The following is a 24,966-nucleotide window of genomic DNA, read 5'->3' on the forward strand; positions in this document are numbered from 1 at the left end:
CGCCTCACAGACATGATCCCATTTTGATCTTGTCTTCCGGCTCAAAAGAGATGTTGAAAATTAAAAAAAATTCATGTCTAAAGAACTACGTAAATCCCCCATTGGTATGGCATACACATTAAACAAGTAAGCCCACACCATGTGTATTGAACTAGCCGGGCAGCAGAGCCACGCTCCAGTGATCACCCATAGAGCCCGAAAAAGCTTCGCGTACAAATGTTCAAGGCGTTTAAAACGTATACGTGTCCCCTGTTTGTTAGTCTCTTCTACGGTCGTCAATATTTCATAAGTTCATATTTCCTCAACCACATAAGCTATTTTGACAATCTATACATTATATGAAAGTGCTTTACAAACTTCACAACAATGGATATGTTGGTGACCTTTTCTTGACCTTTAGATCTGTCTAAACCGGAAGTGACTGTAAAAACGCTTTGAAAAGGCGTTATTTAAAGCCATTAGGTTGAAATGTACACCTTTTGATGGTTTACAATCACTTCATACAAGTTTGGCAAAGGTCTGGTTTAAAAAAAAATAATACCGATGACGTCACCAAAAATTAGTGCGCCCTCTAGCGGCAGATTTAAATAATCTAAAAACACACTTTTACTAGATGTTTGTGTCAGAGTTTATGACAATTGTTTCAAAATTGGTAAACATAATCTCCTTCATATTAGCAACATATCTGTGGAGTCTACCTTAGCTTCATGGCGTCATCATGTGTCACGTGGTTTTGCTTTAAAGGTGCACTTTTCAAAGCTGTGTCTGCCAAACCAAAAGTTCAACCGAGGTGAAACTTGGTGTATTGTTAGTCAAGGACATTAACTTCTTGAATTCGAAATGACGTCATGATGACGTCGCCAATGTTTGCAGTTTTGATCATTTATAACAAATCTTGAGAACAAAGCAAGGTGCAACAATTGTTTTTTTACACCAGGCTTTTACTTCCGGAAATCGAACACCTTGGGTTTGTTCTCAAACTCTCAATGTCTTGTCCATTGATAAGTTTTGACTGGCAAAAGGTCACCTACGGAGCTCCAGGAGTGCCATCCGACATATCGATTTACCGACATACGTTATCTCATCAAGAAGACTTATTTCGTCGAATCAGTTACTTACCGACATATTATTTTGCTAAGTCGACTTATTCAAAACAAGTTGACTTAACAACATAATTTATCTCCCCTAGTCGACTTAGATAAAATGGTTAGTCGACTTACTGACATGATTTATCTCACCAAGTCGACTTACAGTAACTAATTAAGAAGTTTACTTAGCCTAAGCCTGCACACGTTGCAACGTGTGTGTATTGAGATTGCGAGTTCGCTAATTATTGTGGGGGCGTTTTTCGTGCCTGGGATGCAAAAGAATAACCACAATCTAAGACTTGAATCAAGTCTACACCTCGTCCAACTCCGATTGTATTAGTCAATTCAGGCATCCTCTTCAATTTTTTTATGTAACAAGCAAAATTATTAATTTACTGATTTTATTTTAAAAAAGGTTAATGGCTGTTAGCAAACTGCGTCCAACTAACATTACATGGTGTACATGAACTTGCAAAATAGTGTTACTGGCCTCACGTTTTGACCATACCAAAATAGCTACGTGAGAAGAGTGAGACAATAAATCATGAATTCAGTTCAAAAGGATAAAAGTTTGTTTTCGTCATATTATTCATCAAACTATAAGCCTTACACAATTAAAATCTTCACAACAAAATGTATGTATGGAAGGTACCAGACAGCACGTAACGGAGCCGAGTTGAAAAGTGACAATACCAAAGTGCAACCATCAGCCGTTGAAGTTACATTATATATGATGGTTGTCAAAAGGATAAAAAGGTTGTTGTCGCCACAACCAACCCCCTTATATTCAACGAACCATGTGAATCTATTCAAACAAACAAAACCTTCTAAAGAATATCCATGCATAGATTTGTCAGGTGCATAAAATTATGTCCCAGCCAGCACTGTGATTTATGTGTGTTTTACTAGTTTCCTCACTCCCCAACCAAAGTGACTACAATACGTCTCTATTGAATAACAATGGTATATTTCGACATGGTTTTTATTTTCAGCTTTTCCATAGATCCTGTTTTTTATGCCTCCCAAAAATGGCCGACCGTGTTAGTTCGCAAAGTAAAAGGAAAACCACGCAATTTCGAGGCAAATTTGTGTGGATCATTTTGTTCTACTTTTACAACATCTTTCCAACCATTATGTATTTTATAACAAACGGTTACAAACGCTTTTTATAGACCAACTCGTCCGATCCAAGGCAACGTGTTCCTTTAACGCATGTAATGTTATTTACATAAATAAGAAAATACTGGAACCCACGATCGGGCTAAGCATACTAATTATGTATCGTTTGGAACCTCCTTAACATCTCCTGCCCTAGTGGTGCCCGATCCAAGGCGTCAAACATGACTTAAAGCCATTGGACCCTTTCGGTTAACAGTATTGCCCAAGGCCCACACTTCGTGTATCACAACTACTTCTATAACAAACCTGTGAAAATTTAGGCTCAATCGGTTATCGGAGTCGGGAGAAAATAACGGGAAAACCCACCCTCGTATCCGCGCGTTTCGCCGTGTCATGACATGTGTTTAAAATAAATCCGTAATTCTTTTGACCCAGAGGTGCTCGGTCCAAGTTGTCAAACATAATGATAATGAAGTAAATTTAATCACAAACAATGGAACCCCCATGAGCGGGCTAAGCACGGGCTAATCTTACTAATATTCTGGTAGCACCATGTAATGCTTTACAAGGTGCTGTGGCGCAATTTTGCTGCCGATCGGACCGGGAACACCGGGGCGAAATCCTTCTCTTTTCGATAAGTACACTGGTTTTTTTTTATATGCGTTACATAACACATTGGACCAACGGCTTTACGTCCCATCCGAAGGACGAAGCAATGGTTAAGTGACATCATAATTTTGTAAAGTTAAGAAAACTCCTTAACATCTTTTGACCCAGAGGTGCTCGGTCCAAGTTGTCAAACATAATGACAATGAAGTAAACTTAATCACAAACAATGGAACCCCCATGAGCGGGCTAAGCACGGGCTAATCATACTAATATTTTGTAACCGTTGGAACCTACTTTATATCTTTGCCTGGTCAAACATCATTTAAAGGGGCATTACAGTATTACATTTAGTTTTAGCCCGCAAACGTAAAGTTAAAAAGCAATATAAAGACTAGGAAATAGAGTGCTCTCATAGTGGTGCACAAGGTTTGATACACACATCTCAACGCGTGTTCAGGCTGTTAAGTCAACTTCTTAGTTTCTGTAAGTCGACTTGGTGAGATAAATTATGTCAGTTAGTCGACTGATCATTTTATCCAAGTCGACTTGGTGAGATGGGTTATGTCAGTAAGTCGATTTTCCATTTTATATAAGTCGACTTGGTGAGATAAATTATGTTGTTAAGTCAACTGATTGTTTTGAATAAGTCGACTTAGCAAGATAAAATATGTCGGTACGTCAACTTATTCCACGAAATAAGTCGTCTTGATGAGATAAATTATATGGGATGGCACTCCTGGAGATCCGTAGTCACCGTACTTACAACGTAGAGCAATGGCGTACAGTACTAACATAGATCTGAACTTGGCTTATACTCGGCGTGTACTTGTTTCCCTACTAGTCCTCCTCATTGCTGAATGATCAACATGGAATTAAAGGCGAAGTTTCGCTGACATGGCCACCTTCTTCAGTGATTCATATGACTTTTAATTAGGTGAGAAAATAGAAGCAGATAAAGACGAACATTGGTTTTGTTTTGATCAAACACCGAGAAGTATAGGCTATTTGAGGGTGCTCGGACGGCGTCCCGGACGGCACAGTAGGTTTTAACCAACCATGATAAAACGGTAAGCGTTGTGTGAAAATCATTCCTTTTCAAAATAAGTATTTATTTATTGTACAACTATGTTATAAACTTTATACATCATAAGTAGGTTTTAAGTTGATCATTTCAAAAGCAGTAACTTGTGCAATTTCCTTACATTGAATCGTTTCAATGACTACCCCCTCGTCTTTGAACAGGCTGGTCCTGAAGAGGGTGCAATATAAATTCAATACAGTATTAATAATTGATAAACAAAATAATAAGCCTTCACATTTGTTTAATTGATTTTCCTTTAATCAAACTTTGTTAAATTTTCTTGTTCTTTTTGCTTCTTTAGAATACAGCAAATTCTGAAACATTCACCGAATGGTCGTGGATCCAGTAAAAGATTTCCACTCGCTGTGTTGTATTCCTTATTTCCTCGATACAGCCTACAGGTAGAATTAATTTTGTACTAAACTCATTATGTTTTAGTCAACATTTGCGAGGGGCTTGGGTTCGTTTTGCAGTTCCACCGACTTGCCTTTGTTTTATATTAGATTTAAAGCAGTCTAAAAATTAACAGCCCGCTCTGTACGAAAATCATTATCTTAAAATAAAGCAAGCCTTTCATAAAATGCACACACTATTCTTGACGCTTAACAATTATCATAACGTATATACATTTACTTTGATGTTAATAAGCATCAATGTTTCTTGCTCCCCGATAAGTAGGCCTATCCAAAGTATTTCAGGAATATAACTTGATAATGTAAACATAAATCATGGCTAGTATGAAGTTGTGAACTATCAAAGTAACAAATAATCAAATCGCATTGAAAATTTCAAAGTTTATTTATACTGGATATACAATATTCTTGTGAGTAACTCTTAGGGCAGTTTCGAGATCTGCAGCGAAGATGATAGAAAGGAAGTCAACAATAATAGCTAGTGTATGATTTATGACAATATCCTAAACAAGTTAAACAAATCGTTCCTACGCCTCATTTCTTTTTTATAAAGCTTCAATTTTATTCCCTTTTCAAGGCGTTTTCAACAAATCTTGAGAACAAAGCAATGTGCAATATTTGTTTTTTACACCAGGCTTTTACTCCCGGAAACCGAACACCTTGAGTTTGTTTACAAACTCTCAATGTCTAGTTGATACTTCTTCTTCTTCTTCTTCTTCTGAATCTCCCATGTCCGCTAACAAAAATACCTTTCCCAAATGAACTTGAAACTTCGCACATAGTTAGATATTCATTAGGAGAAGAAAAATGTGTATTTACGTCATAATGACGTCATCCATTCTTGAGTTATGAAAATTCAAAGTTTATTATTTCAAAAAATCGTAACTTTTGATCTACATTATGGATTCTTACAATCGATACATCATCGGAAAGGTCGTTAAAAACTCCGTAAACGCCTCGCAGACATGACCCCATTTTGATCTTGTCTTCCGGTTCAAAATCGAGGTTGAAAGTTCAAAAATTCATGTATAAAGAACTACGAAATTCCCCTATTGGTCGTATGTATAAAGATTGTACACACACAACATGTGTAATGTACACGTACGTGTAGTGTATGCATGTGTTCATCCAGCCCCATAAGCGCGTGGTGTAGTTTCTGTACATCATGAAATGGGTATGTTTGTGACCATGTAGGCCAAAGCGATTGTTTGCTTTGATTGGTGCTTTTTTATTGTGACTAGTAAAGTGAACATACTTTCACACATCCGAACACCTAGAGTTTGTTTTACAAATTCTAAATTTCTAGTTTCTATGTTAAATTCGCTGATCGCCTTTGAGATATCGACGAAAATGCAGAGAATTACCGACAGTAACGCTGCTTAGATTTAAAATTTAGGACATAGAAACTTACTCCGAATTGAAAGGTTTTCAAAACTGCCTATTTAATACTGTAGGCATCTTGTTTGCTAAAGTTTGCCATTAAAACAATTGTTACTAAACGTATACGGTCAACATAAAGAAACTGTTATAATGTTCCGGAAGTACAATGTTAATCAGCCTACCATTCAGTCTCCATCTGCATAGACCGTCCGTATGGTGAGGCATTCTCCAAATCGAGGAAACCTTACTAGATCAGTAAATACACCAATCCAAAAACAAATAAGTTACAAAGGAAATTATAAGAACTACAGTGAACTAAAGTTGCTGAACTTGCTTCCGGAACCTCACAACCTAAACCACCTCCTTCATACAAAGGACATTCTTCGAAATTCTCCATACAGTCGAGAATCTTTAGCCCTTCCCGCTTGCCCGAATCTAACCCCCCTTCAACGTAGCCGTATTGTACTGCTGAGGTCGCTTCCCCTCCGAAGAAAACGCGGTCAACTCGACCTTCGAGCGCGTCAGTGCATTGCCTGGAGAGTTCGGTGGGCCAAGTTGAGTATGAACCCATGGTGAGTGGATTGCTCGTCCAGCCTGAGATTAAGATATCCTCGATGTCTGGAATGCTATCCCCGTACATGTTGCGAAGAACTTGTTCTATTTCAGCTTTGGTTTGAGATACTGGCTCGGCCTCAACTCGTCTTGACTCGTCACCTTTTAAGAGAAACGAAAAAAAAAACAAGTGTGACTAGAGATGGATAGTTCTAGAAGCCAATACAAGGTGTCCTGCCTAGTCTCTGCCTTTTATACCTGCAGCTCTTCTACTATTTCTGGCCCGCGAGATGACTGTCTGAAATTTCTGTCTACCACGTTGTGTTTCAGAAAGTGGGTTTACCTACAATTTGGCCGATCGGAGTCACAATAAAACAATTATATCCAAATGTCGAATTCAGGGATTTTGGCGAGTAGAAAAATCAAATGGACTATTGAAAACAAATATTTTTAATACACTTTCTTACCGGTTAAAGTCGCCAGCAATGTAGGCGTGCCGTCTGGATCATACCTGGTAAAAAAAAACGCCACGCACCGGGGTCGACCCAGGGGAGCTAAACGAACGCACCCATTATAATGGTATATAGGGTGCGTTCGTTTAGCTTCCCTGGGTCAACCCCGGTGTGTGGCGGTTTTTTTTCCAGGACGAACGTGGGTAATGTTCTGCACACGTTTGTTCTGGAAAAAAACCCACGCCACACACCGGGGTCGACCCAGGGGAGCTAAACGAACGCACCCATAGTTACCAACGGACTCGCACTCGTGTTCGCTCTTGGTTGTGGCTTTTGCCACTCGACAAGCGCGCGTGGTCTCCCCTTCAAGTCACTTGGGATCGCGGCTCGACAAATCTGTCCAAGCCACAATTGGCCTTGACAAAAGGCTAACCGTTCACAACGGAGATACTACACTGATCATAAGTGAGTTAGTCTTGTGACTGAGGAGACTGGACCCCTGTCTTTATTATTCACGAGCCTCGAAGTGTGATGCAGATGATCAGGCTAGGGATCGAGTTAGTCTTGATTGGGGAAATAGTTGTTGTGTTATTTATCGATAGAGGGCGCAAGGCTATATGAGACTGGATAAGTTTCAACTCCTTTTAAATAGGTTGGGTAAAGGTTACCCAGATTCCGCCTATACAAAAGAAAAACACTTGCCCTCAAAGTTTGAGTTTAGTAAGCCTGTTTTATTATACACAAACCCTTTCTTTAAATCTTTCCAACCGCTAGTTGTTTAACCTATAATTATGTCGGACATTTCGTCTAATAATTATTTTTTATGTAAGAAACCAGACAACACATTCAAACTTAAAATCCTTCCCATAACCTCCCTAATGAAACACTTAATTTTTGTGCTGCAATAACCCTTAGTACATAGAAGGAAAAAAATATGCCTCAAAGCGGCACCCAAAACAAAATGATGGTAAATATTTACAGCAGTAAAAAAAAAAAACATACATTTTTAGGTGACCGTTTTTAAACCACTGAACGCTCGCAAAAATATTAATTACTGTTGTTTGAATTTTTAGTGGGGGTAAACTGCTACAACTGTTTTACTAATGCTTGTACGAGTACAAAAGTAATGTAATGACCCACACGAAGTTGAAAACGTGAGTTTAACTGTAGTATATTCGTATAGGTATTAAACAAACTCTAAAGGCAAACTATCATAAGATGAAAATTATTTTAGCATGTAAAAACGTATTTTCATTACATAGTTTTACTCATTTCTCAAAAATTAGGGCACCTCAGCATCTGATATTTTAAGGTAAGCTTTCTATTATTATTATCTTTAAACGGTGTAAGTTTAATGTAAATCTGTGGACATTGTGTTTTGTGTTACTAAAAGTACCCAAATCCTTTAAAGGCAACATTTTCCTCTTTTTTGGGGGGGGGGGGGGGCTGTTTGGTCATTTTAATCCTTTACAAAAAATGAAGATACGTGTTTTGAAATTCAAAGGTGTGGTTGCGTTCTTAAGTAGTGCCGAAAATCTGGGGCAATCTTTTTGTCTTTTTGATTGCATGGCCCTGTCCCCAGATTCGGCTCAGGCTAGCTTGGTCCGCGAGGTTTAGCTGCACACTACGCGAGCAAATACGTGAACGTGAACGTCGGACAATAATATTGTGTTGTTTTGGGTGACGTCGCAACTTTGGGCCTATCGCATGCTCACGTATGACGTCTGCGCGCACGTACGTACCTGATGTGAAAAATTGTAACTTCAGTATTCTAAAAATGTAAGATTTTACCGATACAATATTTTCTGGCGTTCGCGTTCAACGTTCATGTTCACGCGAAATGTGCAGCTAAACCACCCGTACGCGCTTAGGGCTTAGACGAGATTAGCTGCCGGACGAAGCCGAATAGAAAGCCGAAGCCGTGGTTTCGAAAATGGCAAATGTCCACACGAACTATGTCCACGCACGACGAATGTCATAGGATTGGACAATCTGAGAAGCATTACTACTGTAACGCTTCTCAGATTCAAATGTTTGGACACAACCATGTTAATTTTTAACCTAAAATCCTTCGAAGTGATTTGTTTTCCAAGCTCCTTTTCTACTATCGAAAGCTACTGTAAACTTCTAACCATAAGTTATGCCAATAACGCTTGTAATTATTACTAACTATACACATACCTCCTCTTTAAAATGTCTAATCTATTTGAGAAACTGTTACTTATACAAACTGTTCCTCTACTCAAGATAAAATTGGTTATGTGGAACCGTTTACCGTTTAGATTCCACCGGCTTAAGCCCTACCTCTGTATTGGAACTTTATTAAATCAAAAAGTATACCAACCCAGTAACAAGTACAAAGAAATTATAAGAGCTACAGTGAACTAAAGTTGCTGAACTTGCTTCCGGAAGCTCACAACCTAAACCACCTCCTTCATACAAAGGACATTCTTCGAAATTCTCCATACAGTCGAGAATCTTAAGCCCTTGCCGCTTGCCCGAATCTAACCCCCCTTCAACATAGCTGTAGTAAACCGGTGAAGTCGCTTCCCCTTTCGAAGAAAACGCGGTCAACTCGACCTTCGAGCGCGTCGGTGCATTGCCTTGAGAGTTCGGTGGGCCAAGCGGAGTATGAACCCATGGTGAGTGGATTACTCGTCCAGCCTGAGACTAAGATATCCTCGATGTCTGGAATGTTATCCCCGTACATGTTGCGAAGAACTTGTTCTATTTCAGCTTTGGTTTGAGATACTGGCTGGGCGTCCACTCGTCTTGACTCGTCACCTTTTAAGAGAAACGTAAAAACAAAATGTGAAAGCGAAGCCCTAATTAAAGAAAAAGAAGGGGAAAAAACACGTTAAACAGACGCTTGAAAGGTCAGAGTCAGTGGTTAATCAACGTTGGTAAAACGATAACGTGCTAATATCAGGAAAGTCGTGCAGTGTAAAATGTTGCTTACAACGTTAGTAACGTAGTAAGAATACGGGTAACCTAGCGTCCGCTAAGCCTTGGGAATTGTTGGGCAGTAAAAAAGGCTGATTTCCAACGTTGGCACAACGTAGTATGCCGACGTTGGGACGTCGGCCCGACAAAGTCCGACGTCTTGGTAGAGTTGGGTCAACGTTGGCCCAACATTTTTGACGTTAGATTGATGTAAAAACAAAGTAACCGCAACGTCACTACCAACCGTCAACAAAAAATGTGTACATTTGCCAACGTTGGGCCGACGTCATGTTAGCTGCAAAGATTTGCTTACCGGTTAAAGTCGCCAGCAGTGTGGGCGTGCCATTTGGATCATACCCCTCGGACTGGAAGTTGAAGAAAGCTGGGTAGTAGCCTTTTCTCTGGCTAGCATGCAGGATCCACTCCTTGTTGTCCCAGAACTTCGTTGGAAAGCTCAGGTAGATGTGCGTGTAGGCAGCTAGGAGTGACTTCTTGATGACAACATCCTTCCATTCTGGTAGAGGTGGGATGAACTCAACTAAGTCATTCTGTAAGACACCGAGACTGAAGGTGACCAGGACTTGATCGGCGGTGTACACTGTGCCATCTTCGCAGGTGACAACCACCGAGGCAGGATCGCTCTGATCGATGGAGACTACTCTCTGATTCAAACGGGTGTGGTTGATGAACTCGGGCTCCTTTAAGAAACCAGCAACGACGTCAAAGATTGCAATGAATCCTCTCGGATCCTTTAAGAAGTAGGTCTCACCAAAATCTTCCGCCTCATGCGTGGACAATAGCTCAGAGGGTTCAGCGTACTCAAAGTCAATCTCGAACCACTCGATGAGTTTCTCTGTGTCACTTTTCGGGCTCCAACCTCCGAGACGTAACGCTGACCGTTGCGACATGTCAGGGTTGCTTTTCTTGCTCTGTATCCTCGCCTTCAGAGAAAATAACTTTTCAAAGGCCGGTTCAAGTTTGTCGTAATCGTTATCTGCCTGATCTGTGACGTCGCTGCCGGTAGCATTCCGAACTATATAGCTCTCATAGTCACTTGCTCTACGGTCGAGGTTTAGATCCATGGATAGTTGATAAGTCTCAGGCCTTACCGGCCCGTAGGTCCATCCTGCTCCGAGTTCTATGGTACGATTAGCAAACGTAGTGGATCGGACACGGCCCCCAATCTGATCCGCTCCTTCTATAATGATAAAGTCATCCATGCCTGCGTCATGGAGGATCCGCGAAGCCTGTAGACCCGACGCACCGGCACCTAAGATAAGAACTTTAGCGTGATTATCCGAAGAAGACTCAGCCCGACGATCGCGCCTACTTGCCCCATGCACAGGCTGGGAAATCACGGTAAAGAAAACAACTGCGAGAATGGAAGAAAATAGTACAAGTTTCAGTGTAAACTCCATTTTTCCTGCCTGGTATCACTGCGAAATACTGCCACACCTTTGTAACATTTCTAGGTCGAGTTGGGATTTAGCAAGTCAATACGATATATCACAGTGCTCTGCCTATTGGAAACTTGGTCATAACATGGAGGTCATATATGGACAGAGATGGTTGTTATGCATGCCAGCCCATCACTATTGCAAGGCTATACCACTTTGTGTTTGGACTTAGACCGTGACTATAAAGAATGAAAACGAACCTTGAATCGACCCACTAAATCACTTTTGCACGACCGGATATATAGATGAGCACCCTGTTGGTTTTAGACCGTGGGATGATGCTCCAAATTCTGCTTTTCAGTGGTCTACCCTACACAACTACTTACATTTGGTCTCAAAATTTGAAGAAAATTCAACTTACCACCCAAAAAAAGTAGTCAAGCACAAAACTAACGCAGTATGGATTTATTCGCGAAATGAAGCACAATAATACAGCGAGAATAAATGGCTGAACGTGCAAGAAAAAAATAGATGACTTATAAGCTCGGCCAATCATAGCGCATATGACATGCATGTGGATGTGTGGACCAATGAAAGAACTTGTTTCGAAGTCCTGTGGTTTTGTGACCCTTTTCGAAACGACGGCGTCTGCGTTGGATTCAGCTTCACAAACAATGGAACCCCTATGAGCGGGCTAAGCACAGGCTAATCATACTAATATTCTGGTAGCACCATGTAATGCTTTACAAGGTGCTGTGGCGCAATTTTGCTGCCGATCGGACCGGGAACACCGGGGCGAAATCCTTCTCTTTTCGATAAGTACACTGGGTTTCTTTTATATGCGTTACATAACACATTGGACCAACGGCTTTACGTCCCATCCGAAGGACGAAGCAATGGTTAAGTGACATCATAATTTTGTAAAGTTAAGAAAACTCCTTAACATCTTTTGACCCAGAGGTGCTCGGTCCAAGTTGTCAAACATAATGACAATGAAGTAAACTTAATCACAAACAATGGAACCCTATGAGCGGGCTAAGCACGGGCTAATCATACTAATATTTTGTAACCGTTGGAACCTACTTTATATCTTTGCCTGGTCAAACATAATTTAAAGGGGCATTACAGTATTACATTTAGTTTTAGCCCGCAAACGTTAAGTTAAAAAAGCAAATAAAGACTAGGATAAAAAAGTGCTCTCATAGAGGTGCACAAGGTTTGATACACACGTCTCAACGCGTGTTCAGGCTGTTAAGTCAACTTCTTAGTTTCTGTAAGTCGACTTGGTGAGATAAATTATGTCAGTTAGTCGACTGATCATTTTATCCAAGTCGACTTGGTGAGATGGATTATGTCAGTAAGTCGATTTTCCATTTTATATAAGTCGACTTGGTGAGATAAATTATGTTGTTAAGTCAACTGATTGTTTTGAATAAGTCGACTTAGCAAGATAAAATATGTCGGTAAGTCAACTTATTCCACGAAATAAGTCGTCTTGATGAGATAAATTATATGGGATGGCACTCCTGGAGATCCGTAGTCACCGTACTTACAACGTAGAGCAATGGCGTACAGTACTAACATAGATCTGAATTTGGCTTATACTCGGCGTGTACTTGTTTCCCTACTAGTCCTCCTCATTGCTGAATGATCAACATGGAATTAAAGGCGAAGTTTCGCTGAGATGGCCACCTTCTTCAGTGATTCATATGACTTTTAATTAGTTGAGAAAATAGAAGCAGATAAAGACGAACACTGGTTATGTTTTGATCAAACACCGAGAAGTATAGGCTATTTGAGGGTGCTCGGACGGCGTCCCGGACGGCACAGTAGGTTTTAACCAACCATGATAAAACGGTAAGCGTTGTGTGAAAATCATTCCTTTTCAAAATAAGTATTTATTTATTGTACAACTATGTTATAAACTTTATACATCATAAGTAGGTTTTAAGTTGATCATTTCAAAAGCAGTAACTTGTGCAATTTCCTTACATTGAATCGTTTCAATGACTACCCCCTCGTCTTTGAACAGGCTGGTCCTGAAGAGGGTGCAATATAAATTCAATACAGTATTAATAATTGATAAACAAAATAATAAGCCTTCACATTTGTTTAATTGATTTTCCTTTCATCAAACTTTGTGTAATTTTCTTGTTATGTTTCAAATTCTGAAACATTCACCGAATGGTCGTGGATCCAGTAAAAGATTTCCACTCGCTGTGTTGTATTCCTTATTTCCTCGATACAGCCTACAGGTAGAATTAATTTTGTACTAAACTCTGTACTAGTCAACATTTGCGAGGGGCTTGGGTTCGTTTTGCAGTTCCACCGATTTGCCTTTGTTTTATATTAGATTTAAAGCAGTCTAAAAATTAACGAAAATCATTATCTTAAAATAAAGCAAGCCTTTCATAAAATGCACACACTATTCTTGACGCTTAACAATTATCATAACGTATATACATTTACTTTGATGTTAATAAGCATCAATGTTTCTTGCTCCCCGATAAGTAGGCCTATCCAAAGTCTTTCAGGAATATAACTTGATAATGTAAACATAAATCATGGCTAGTATGAAGTTGTGAATTATCAAAGTAACAAATAATCAAATCGCATTGAAAATTTCAAAGTTTATTTATACTGGATATACAATATTCTTGTGAGTAACTCTTAGGGCAGTTTCGAGATCTGCAGCGAAGATGATAGAAAGGAAGTCAACAATAATAATTAGTGTATGATTTATGACAATATCCTAAACAAGTTAAACAAATCGTTCCTACGCTTCATTTCTTTTTTATAAAGCTTCAATTTTATTCCATTTTCAGGGCGTTTTCAACAAATCTTGAGAACAAAGCAATGTGCAATATTTGTTTTTTACACCAGGCTTTTACTCCCGGAAACCGAACACCTTGAGTTTGTTCACAAACTCTCAATGTCTAGTTGATACTACTTCTTCTTCTTCTTCTTCTGAATCTCCCATGTCCGCTAATAAAAATGCCTTTCCAAAATGAACTTGAAACTTCGCACATAGTTAGATATTCATTAGGAGAAGAAAAATGTGTATTTACGTCATAATGACGTCATCCATTCTTGAGTTATGAAAATTCAAAGTTTATTATTTCAAAAAATCGTAACTTTTGATCTACATTATGGATTCTTACAATCGATACATCATCGGAAAGGTCGTTAAAAACTCCGTAAACGCCTCGCAGACATGACCCCATTTTGATCTTGTCTTCCGGTTCAAAATTGAGGTTGAAAGTTCAAAAATTCATGTATAAAGAACTACGAAATTCCCCTATTGGTCGTATGTATAAAGATTGTACACACACAACATGTGTAATGTACACGTACGTGTAGTGTATGCATGTGTTCATCCAGCCCCATAAGCGCGTGGTGTAGTTTCTGTACATCATGAAATGGGTAGGTTTGTGACCATGTAGGCCAAAGCGATTGTTTGCTTTGATTGGTGCTTTTTTATTGTGACTAGTAAAGTGAACATACTTGTAAAAAAAAAACTTTCACACATCCGAACACCTAGAGTTTGTTTTACAAATTCTAAATTTCTAGTTTCTATGTTAAATTCGCTGATCGCCTTTGAGATATCGACGAAAATGCAGAGAATTACCGACAGTAACGCTGCTTAGATTTAAAATTTAGGACATAGAAACTTACTCCGAATTGAAAGGTTTTCAAAACTGCCTATTTAATAAAGGAATTGGGTATTTTTTGGTACACAAAACACAATGTCCACAGATTTACATTTGACTTACACCGTTTGAAGATAATGATTGTAGAGAATTCACCTTTAGTTTTAGTTTATGAGGTGCTATAGTTTTTGAGAAATGTGTAAAACAATGTCATGCATGGAAATACGTTTTTACATGCTAAAATAATTTCCGTCATATAATCATTGAGACTAAAATTATTTTCATTACATTGTTTTACTCATTTCTCAAAAACCAACAGCACCTCAGCAAGTAATATTTTCAGGGAAGCTTTCTACAATCTTTATCTTCAAAGCTACTGTAGGCATCTTGTTTGCTAAAGTTTGCCATTAAAACAATTGTTACTAAACGTATACGGTCAACATAAAGAAACTGTTATAATGTTCCGGAAGTACAATGTTAATCAGTCTACCATTCAGTCTCCATCTGCATAGACCGTCCGTATGGTGAGGCATTCTCCAAATCGAGGAAACCTTACTAGATCAGTAAATACACCAATCCAAAAACAAATAAGTTACAAAGGAAATTATAAGAACTACAGTGAACTAAAGTTGCTGAACTTGCTTCCGGAACCTCACAACCTAAACCACCTCCTTCATACAAAGGACATTCTTCGAAATTCTCCATACAGTCGAGAATCTTTAGCCCTTCCCGCTTGCCCGAATCTAACCCCCCTTCAACGTAGCCGTATTGTACTGCTGAGGTCGCTTCCCCTCCGAAGAAAACGCGGTCAACTCGACCTTCGAGCGCGTCAGTGCATTGCCTGGAGAGTTCGGTGGGCCAAGTTGAGTATGAACCCATGGTGAGTGGATTGCTCGTCCAGCCTGAGATTAAGATATCCTCGATGTCTGGAATGCTATCCCCGTACATGTTGCGAAGAACTTGTTCTATTTCAGCTTTGGTTTGAGATACTGGCTCGGCCTCAACTCGTCTTGACTCGTCACCTTTTAAGAGAAACGAAAAAAAAACAAGTGTGACTAGAGATGGATAGTTCTAGAAGCCAATACAAGGTGTCCTGCCTAGTCTCTGCCTTTTATACCTGCAGCTCTTCTACTATTTCTGGCCCGCGAGATGACTGTCTGAAATTTCTGTCTACCACGTTGTGTTTCAGAAAGTGGGTTTACCTACAATTTGGCCGATCGGAGTCACAATAAAACAATTATATCCAAATGTCGAATTCAGGGGTAGAAAAATCAAATGGACTATTGAAAACAAATATTTTTAATACACTTTCTTACCGGTTAAAGTCGCCAGCAATGTAGGCGTGCCGTCTGGATCATACCCCTCAGCCTGGAAGTTGAAAAAAGCTGGGAAGTAGCCTTTTCTCGGGCTAGCATGCAGGATCCACTCCGTGTCGTCCCAGAACTTAGATGGAAAGCTCAGGTAGATGTGTGAGTAGGCAGCTATGAGAGACTTCTTGATGAGAACATCCTTCCATTCTGGTAGAGGTGGGATGAACTCAACTAAGTCATTCTGTAAGACACCGAGACTGAAGGTAACCAAAACTTGATCAGCTGTGAACACTGTGCCGTCCTCGCAGGTGACAACCACCGAGGCAGGATCGCTCTGATCGATGGAGACTACTCTCTGATTCAAACGGGTATGGTTGATGAACTCGGGCTCCTTTAAGAAACCAGCAACGACGTCAAAGATTACTTTGAATCCTCTCGGATCCTTTAAGAATTGGGTATCACCAAAATCCCTTGCCTCACTTGCAGACAATACCTCCGTAGCTTCAGCAAACTCAAAGTCTATGTCGAACCACTCGATGAGTTTCTGTGTGTCACTTTTCGGGCTCCAACCTCCGAGACGTAACGCTGACCGCTGCGACATGTCAGGGTTGCTTTTCTTGTTCTGTATCCTCGCCTTCAGAGAAAATAACTTTTCCATGGCCGGTTCGAATTTGTCGTAGTCGCCAAATGCCTGATCGGTGACGTTGTTACCGGTGTCATTACGGATTGTAATGCTGTCGTAGTCATTTGTTCTTCGGTCGAGGTTGACGCTTTGACAAGTTGGTGGACTGTAGGCCTTACCGGCCCGTATGTCTATCCTGCTCCGAGTTCTATGGTACGATTAGCAAACGTAGTGGATCGGACACGGCCCCCAATCTGATCTGCTCCTTCTACAATGATAAAATCATCCATGCCTGCGTCATGGAGGATCCGCGAAGCCTGTAGACCCGACGCACCGGCACCCAAGATAAGAATTTTAGCGTGATTATCAGAAGAAGACTCTGCCCGACGATTGCGCCGACTTGCCCCATACACAGGCTGGGAAATCACGGTAAGGAAAACAACTGCGAGAATAGGAGACAAAGTTGAAAGTTTAAGTTTAAATTCCATTTTGCCTGCCTGGTACACCTAACTTCTTCTTTTTTGTAGGTCAGTTGTGTACAAGCCCTGCCTAGTGGGGGACTTGGTTGAATAATATGCCTGCCCTCGAAAATAATGCTTGGCTTATATTTGTGTTTAACCTTGCACCATGGCTATAAAGTCATTGATAAACTTTAGAACCGTGACAATTTAAACTACTTTTTTTCTACGGGTCGATGAGCACCCTGCTGATTTTGTTTGTTCGTTGTTTTTTGGTTGGTCGTTTTTATTTATTTTTCGTCTACAAAATAGAAAGTAATTCATTGTTCGTTTACAAATGACCTGGTGTGGCATTCGATTCAGCGTCCACTGTAGCCTTTTGTCATGAACAGCTTCATTGAGCCCCGATCTCAAGCGACTGATGGGGTGAGACCATGCATAGATTTCTACTCATCGGGAAGCCAGCAGTTCGCGCGAGAGCAATGATCTCTGGGGAGCACCGCCACAACTCGACTAATTCACCGCGTTGGACCGATTTAACGACTTGTCCACAAGTCTAGACCATGCACCGCTTGGATAAAGTTAGCTTTAAATCAAGGCGCACGCGGCGGCGGCGGCACCCCCATGATTATCACGCACGACCAGCGCGATGGTCTTTTTTCGTGCGTGATTTTGGGGTCGTGCTTGACATCTGGGGGTGCCGCGTGCGCCTTGGGAAAAGGCTAGGAGAAAGTTCAAATGGGCACATTAGTCAATCGGTAATTCACTACACACTGCATGTACTGACCGGTGTGGCGGTTTCAACTTTCCGCCGTGTTCAGTTTTCCGAATGACCAAATACGGTAACATATCGTCATGCGACGCCTGCGCACAGCAAGCAAAATAAGTCAATTGTTATATGCTTTACTGAGTCCCGGAAAACTGAACACGGCGTAAGACTGAAACCGCCACACCGGCAACATGCAGTGACGCACTCACCTGAACGACTCAATTGGAAGTCAAGGCAACCTCCCACCTTTTCGTCATTGTGTCACTGGTTCCTCTCTGCGTTGTACACGATGTTAGAAGGTGCATGCTGGAGTGGGACCAGTGAAGGAACCCTGGGCTAGAGGCTGGTTCCAAAATCGTCGACCACAGTAGTCAACCAATGGTCGACCTGCCCGGGTTCGAGTCCAGGTGCGTTCGTTTAGCTTCCCTGGGTCGACCCCGGTGTATGGCGGGTTTTTTCCCAGGACGAGCGTGTGCAGATAGTTACCCACGTTCGTCCTGGTAAAAAAAAACCGCCACGCACCGGGGTCGATCCAGGGGAGCTAAACGAACGCACCCATTATAATGGTATATAGGGTGCGTTCGTTTAGCTTCCCTGGGTCAACCCCGGTGTGTGGCGGGTTTTTTTCCAGGACGAACGTGGGTAATGTTCTGCACACGTTTGTTCTGGAAAAAAACCCACGCCACACACCGGGGTCGACCCAGGGGAGCTAAACGAACGCACCCATAGTTACCAACGGACTCGCACTCGTGTTCGCTCTTGGTTGTGGCTTTTGCCACTCGACAAGCGCGCGTGGTCTCCCCTTCAAGTCACTTGGGATCGCGGCTCGACAAATCTGTCCAAGCCACAATTGGCCTTGACAAAAGGCTAACCGTTCACAACGGAGATACTACACTGATCATAAGTGAGTTAGTCTTGTGACTGAGGAGACTGGACCCCTGTCTTTATTATTCACGAGCCTCGAAGTGTGATGCAGATGATCAGGCTAGGGATCGAGTTAGTCTTGATTGGGGAAATAGTTGTTGTGTTATTTATCGATAGAGTGCGCAAGGCTATATGAGACTGGATAAGTTTCAACTCCTTTTAAATAGGTTGGGTAAAGGTTACCCAGATTCCGCCTATACAAAAGAAAAACACTTGCCCTCAAAGTTTGAGTTTAGTAAGCCTGTTTTATTATACACAAACCCTTTCTTTAAATCTTTCCAACCGCTAGTTGTTTAACCTATAATTATGTCGGACATTTCGTCTAATAATTATTTTTTATGTAAGAAACCAGACAACACATTCAAACTTAAAATCCTTCCCATAACCTCCCTAATGAAACACTTAATTTTTGTGCTGCAATAACCCTTAGTACAGAGAAGGAAAAAAATATGCCTCAAAGCGGCACCCAAAACAAAATGATGGTAAATATTTACAGCAGTAAAAAAAAAAAACATACATTTTTAGGTGACCGTTTTTAAACCACTGAACGCTCGCAAAAATATTAATTACTGTTGTTTGAATTTTTAGTGGGGTAAACTGCTACAACTGTTTTACTAATGCTTGTACGAGTACAAAAGTAATGTAATGACCCACACGAAGTTGAAAACGTGAGTTTAACTGTAGTATATTCGTATAGGTTTTAAACAAACTCTAAAGGCAAACTACCATAAGATGAAAATCATTTTAGCATGTAAAAACGTATTTTCATGACATAGTTTTACTCATTTCTCAAAAATTTGGGCACCTCAGCATCTGATATTTTAAGGTAAGCTTTCTATTATTATTATCTTTAAACGGTGTAAGTTTAAGGTAAATCTGTGGACATTGTGTTTTGTGTTACTAAAAGTACCCAAATCCTTTAAAGGCAACATTTCCCTCTTTTTTTTGGGGGGGGGGGGGGCTGTTTGGTCATTTTAATCCTTTACAAAAAATGAAGATACGTGTTTTGAAATTCAAAGGTGTGGTTGCGTTCTTAAGTAGCGCCGAAAATCTGGGGCAATTTTTTTGTCTTTTTGATTGCATGGCCCTGTCCCCAGATTCGGCTCAGGCTAGCTTGGTCCGCGAGGTTTAGCTGCACACTACGCGAGCAAATACGTGAACGTGAACGTCGGACAATAATATTGTGTTGTTTTGGGGTGACGTCGCAACTTTGGGCCTATCGCATGCTCACGTATGACCTCTGCGCGCACGTACGTACCTGATGTGAAAAGTTGTAACTTCAGTATTCTAAAAAATGTGAGATTTTACCGATACAATATTTTCTGGCGTTCGCGTTCAACGTTCATGTTCACGCGAAATGTGCAGCTAAACCACCCGTACGCGATTAGGGCTTAGACGAGATTAGCTGCCGGACAAAGCCGAATAGAAAGCCGAAGCCGTGGTTTCGAAAATGGCAAATGTCCACACGAACTATGTCCACGCACGAAGAATGTCATAGGATTGGACAATCTGAGAAGCATTACTACTGTAACGCTTCTCAGATTCAAATGTTTGGACACAACCGTGTTAATTTTGAACCTAAGATCCTTCGTAGTGATTTGTTTTCCAGGCTCCTTTTATACTATCGAAAGCTACTGTAAACTTCTAACCATAAGTTATGCAAATAACGCTTGTAATTATTACTAACTATACACATACCTCCTCTTTAAAATGTCTAATCTATTTGCGAAACTGTTACTTATACAAACTGTTCCTCTACTCAAGATAAAATTGGTTATGTGGAACCGTTTACCGTTTAGATTCCACCGGCTTAAGCCCTACCTCTGTATTGGAACTTTATTAAATCAAAAAGTATACCAACCCAATAACAAGTACAAAGAAATTATAAGAGCTACAGTGAACTAAAGTTGCTGAACTTGCTTCCGGAAGCTCACAACCTAAACCACCTCCTTCATACAAAGGACATTCTTCGAAATTCTCCATACAGTCGAGAATCTTAAGCCCTTGCCGCTTGCCCGAATCTAACCCCCCTTCAACATAGCTGTAGTAAACCGGTGAAGTCGCTTCCCCTCCGAAGAAAACGCGGTCAACTCGACCTTCGAGCGCGTCGGTGCATTGCCTTGAGAGTTCGGTGGGCCAAGCGGAGTATGAACCCATGGTGAGTGGATTACTCGTCCAGCCTGAGACTAAGATATCCTCGATGTCTGGAATGTTATCCCCGTACATGTTGCGAAGAACTTGTTCTATTTCAGCTTTGGTTTGAGATACTGGCTGGGCGTCCACTCGTCTTGACTCGTCACCTTTTAAGAGAAACGTAAAAACAAAATGTGAAAGCGAAGCCCTAATTAAAGAAAAAGAAGGGGAAACAACACGTTAAACAGACGCTTGAAAGGTCAGAGTCAGTGGTTAATCAACGTTGGTAAAACAATGACGTGCTAATATCAGGAAAGTCGTGCAGTGTAAAATGTTGCTTACAACGTTAGTAACGTAGTAAGAATACGGGTAACCTAGCGTCCGCTAAACCTTGGGAATTGTTGGGCAGTAAAAAAGGTTGATTTCCAACGTTGGCACAACGTAGTATGCCGACGTTGGGACGTCGGCCCGACAAAGTCCGACGTCTTGGTAGAGTTGGGTCAACGTTGGCCCAACATTTTTGACGTTAGATTGATGTAAAAACAAAGTAACCGCAACGTCACTACCAACCGTCAACAAAAAATGTGTACATTTGCCAACGTTGGGCCGACGTCTGTTAGCTGAAAAGATTTGCTTACCGGTTAAAGTCGCCAGCAGTGTGGGCGTGCCATTTGGATCATACCCCTCCGACTGGAAGTTGAAGAAAGCTGGGTAGTAGCCTTTTCTCGGGCTAGCATGCAGGATCCACTCCTTGTCGTCCCAGAACTTCGTTGGAAAGCTCAGGTAGATGTGCGTGTAGGCAGCTAGGAGTGACTTCTTGATGACAACATCCTTCCATTCTGGTAGAGGTGGGATGAACTCAACTAAGTCATTCTGTAAGACACCGAGACTGAAGGTGACCAGGACTTGATCGGCGGTGTACACTGTGCCATCTTCGCAGGTGACAACCACCGAGGCAGGATCGCTCTGATCGATGGAGACTACTCTCTGATTCAAACGGGTGTGGTTGATGAACTCGGGCTCCTTTAGGAAACCAGCAACGACGTCAAAGATTGCAATGAATCCTCTCGGATCCTTTAAGAAGTAGGTCTCACCAAAATCTTCCGCCTCATGCGTGGACAATAGCTCAGAGGGTTCAGCGTACTCAAAGTCAATCTCGAACCACTCGATGAGTTTCTCTGTGTCACTTTTCGGGCTCCAACCTCCGAGACGTAACGCTGACCGCTGCGACATGTCAGGGTTGCTTTTCTTGCCCTGTATCCTCGCCTTCAGAGAAAATAACTTTTCAAAGGCCGGTTCAAGTTTGTCGTAATCGTTATCTGCCTGATCTGTGACGTCGCTGCCGGTAGCATTCCGAACTATATAGCTCTCATAGTCACTTGCTCTACGGTCGAGGTTTAGATCCATGGATAGTTGGTAAGTCTCAGGCCTTACCGGCCCGTAGGTCCATCCTGCTCCGAGTTCTATGGTACGATTAGCAAACGTAGTGGATCGGACACGGCCCCCAATCTGATCCGCTCCTTCTATAATGATAAAGTCATCCATGCCTGCGTCATGGAGGATCCGCGAAGCCTGTAGACCCGACGCACCGGCACCTAAGATAAGAACTTTAGCGTGATTATCCGAAGAAGACTCAGCCCGACGATCGCGCCTACTTGCCCCATGCACAGGCTGGGAAATCACGGTAAAGAAAACAACTGCGAGAATGGAAGAAAATAGTACAAGTTTCAGTGTAAACTCCATTTTGCCTGCCTGGTACCACTGCGAAATACTGCCACACCTTTGTAACATTTCTAGGTCGAGTTGGGATTTAGCAAGTCAATACGATATATCACAGTGCTCTGCCTATTGGAAACTTGGTCATAACATGGAGGTCATATATGGACAGAGATGGTTGTTATGCATGCCAGCTCATCACTATTGCAAGGCTATACCACTTTGTGTTTGGACTTAGACCGTGACTATAAAGAATGAAAACGAACCTTGAATCGACCCACTAAATCACTTTTGCACGACCGGATATATAGATCAGCACCCTGTTGGTTTTAAACCGTGGGATGATGCTCCAAATTCTGCTTTTCAGTGGTCTACCCTACACAACTACTTACATTTGGTCTCAAAATTTGAAGAAAATTCAACTTACCACCCAAAAAAAGTCGTCAAGCACAAAACTTACGCAGTATGGATTTATTCGCGAAATGAAGCACAATAATACAGCGAGAATAAATGGCTGAACGTGCAAGAAAAAAATAGATGACTTATAAGCTCGGCCATCATAGCGCATATGACATGCATGTGGATGTGTGGACCAATGAAAGAGCTTGTTTCGAAGTCCTGTGGTTTTGTGACCCTTTTCGAAACGACGGCGTCTGCGTTGGATTCAGCTTCACAAACAATGGAACCCCTATGAGCGGGCTAAGCACAGGCTAATCATACTAATATTCTGGTAGCACCATGTAATGCTTTACAAGGTGCTGTGGCGCAATTTTGCTGCCGATCGGACCGGGAACACCGGGGCGAAATCCTTCTCTTTTCGATAAGTACACTGGGTTTCTTTTATATGCGTTACATAACACATTGGACCAACGGCTTTACGTCCCATCCGAAGGACGAAGCAATGGTTAAGTGACATCATAATTTTGTAAAGTTAAGAAAACTCCTTAACATCTTTTGACCCAGAGGTGCTCGGTCCAAGTTGTCAAACATAATGACAATGAAGTAAACTTAATCACAAACAATGGAACCCCATGAGCGGGCTAAGCACGGGCTAATCATACTAATATTTTGTAACCAATGGAACCTACTTTATATCTTTGCCTGGTCAAACATAATTTAAAGGGGCATTACAGTATTACATTTAGTTTTAGCCCGCAAACGTTAAGTTAAAAAAGCAAATAAAGACTAGGAAATAGAGTGCTCTCATAGTGGTGCACAAGGTTTGATACACACATCTCAACGCGTGTTCAGGCTGTTAAGTCAACTTCTTAGTTTCTGTAGGTCGACTTGGTGAGATAAATTATGTCAGTTAGTCGACTGATCATTTTCTCCAAGTCGACTTGGTGAGATGGATTATGTCAGTAAGTCGATTTTCCATTTTATATAAGTCGACTTGGTGAGATAAATTATGTTGTTAAGTCAACTGATTGTTTTGAATAAGTCGACTTAGCAAGATAAAATATGTCGGTAAGTCAACTTATTCCACGAAATAACTCGTCTTGATGAGATAAATTATATGGGATGGCACTCCTGGAGATCCGTAGTCACCGTACTTACAACGTAGAGCAATGGCGTACAGTACTAACATAGATCTGAATTTAGCTTATACTCGGCGTGTACTTGTTTCCCTACTAGTCCTCCTCATTGCTGAATGATCAACATGGAATTAAAGGCGAAGTTTCGCTGAGATGGCCACCTTCTTCAGTGATTCATATGACTTTTAATTAGGTGAGAAAATAGAAGCAGATAAAGACGAACATTGGTTTTGTTTTGATCAAACACCGAGAAGTATAGGCTATTTGAGGGTGCTCGGACGGCGTCCCGGACGGCACAGTAGGTTTTAACCAACCATGATAAAACGGTAAGCGTTGTGTGAAAATCATTCCTTTTCAAAATAAGTATTTATTTATTGTACAACTATGTTATAAACTTTATACATCATAAGTAGGTTTTAAGTTGATCATTTCAAAAGCAGTAACTTGTGCAATTTCCTTACATTGAATCGTTTCAATGACTACCCCCTCGTCTTTGAACAGGCTGGTCCTGAAGAGGGTGCAATATAAATTCAATACAGTATTAATAATTTATAAACAAAATAATAAGCCTTCACATTTGTTTAATAGATTTTCCTTTAATCAAACTTTGTTAAATTTTCTTGTTCTTTTTGCTTCTTTAGAATACAGCAAATTCTGAAACATTCACCGAATGGTCGTGGATCCAGTAAAAGATTTCCACTCGCTGTGTTGTATTCCTTATTTCCTCGATACAGCCTACAGGTAGAATTAATTTTGTACTAAACTCATTATGTTTTAGTCAACATTTGCGAGGGGCTTGGGTTCGTTTTGCAGTT

The 24,966-nt window shown here is 41.0% G+C and overlaps 3 protein-coding genes and 1 pseudogene across 3 annotated transcripts; all 4 read right to left on the bottom strand.

Annotated features, from left to right (window-relative positions):
- Positions 1-5,875: 5,875 nt before the first annotated feature.
- LOC139954055 (uncharacterized) lies at positions 5,876-6,982 on the bottom strand. Its single transcript, XM_071953718.1, has 3 exons — positions 6,979-6,982; positions 6,039-6,404; positions 5,876-5,937 (listed from the first exon to the last, which is right to left on the bottom strand). Exons 1-3 carry the CDS (start codon positions 6,980-6,982, stop codon positions 5,876-5,878), a joined length of 432 nt encoding a protein of 143 aa, XP_071809819.1.
- Positions 6,983-8,384: 1,402 nt separating this feature from the next.
- LOC139953817 (uncharacterized) lies at positions 8,385-11,129 on the bottom strand. The gene is given in 3 exon segments (XM_071953387.1): positions 8,385-9,250; positions 9,252-9,478; positions 9,951-11,129. Coding segments are annotated over 3 exon segments (1,566 nt in total). The 5' UTR covers positions 11,056-11,129; the 3' UTR covers positions 8,385-9,016.
- A 4,110-nt stretch (positions 11,130-15,239) lies between these two features.
- LOC139954028 (uncharacterized) lies at positions 15,240-17,104 on the bottom strand (annotated as a pseudogene).
- Positions 17,105-20,461: 3,357 nt separating this feature from the next.
- On the bottom strand, positions 20,462-22,643 carry LOC139953857 (uncharacterized). The gene is made up of 2 exons (XM_071953441.1): positions 21,539-22,643; positions 20,462-21,067 (listed from the first exon to the last, which is right to left on the bottom strand). Exons 1-2 carry the CDS (start codon positions 22,641-22,643, stop codon positions 20,607-20,609), a joined length of 1,566 nt encoding a protein of 521 aa, XP_071809542.1. The 3' UTR covers positions 20,462-20,606.
- Positions 22,644-24,966: the final 2,323 nt, after the last annotated feature.

The sequence above is a fragment of the Asterias amurensis genome, chromosome 22 (genome assembly GCF_032118995.1).
Source record: "Asterias amurensis chromosome 22, ASM3211899v1".
NCBI lineage: Eukaryota > Metazoa > Echinodermata > Asteroidea > Forcipulatida > Asteriidae > Asterias > Asterias amurensis.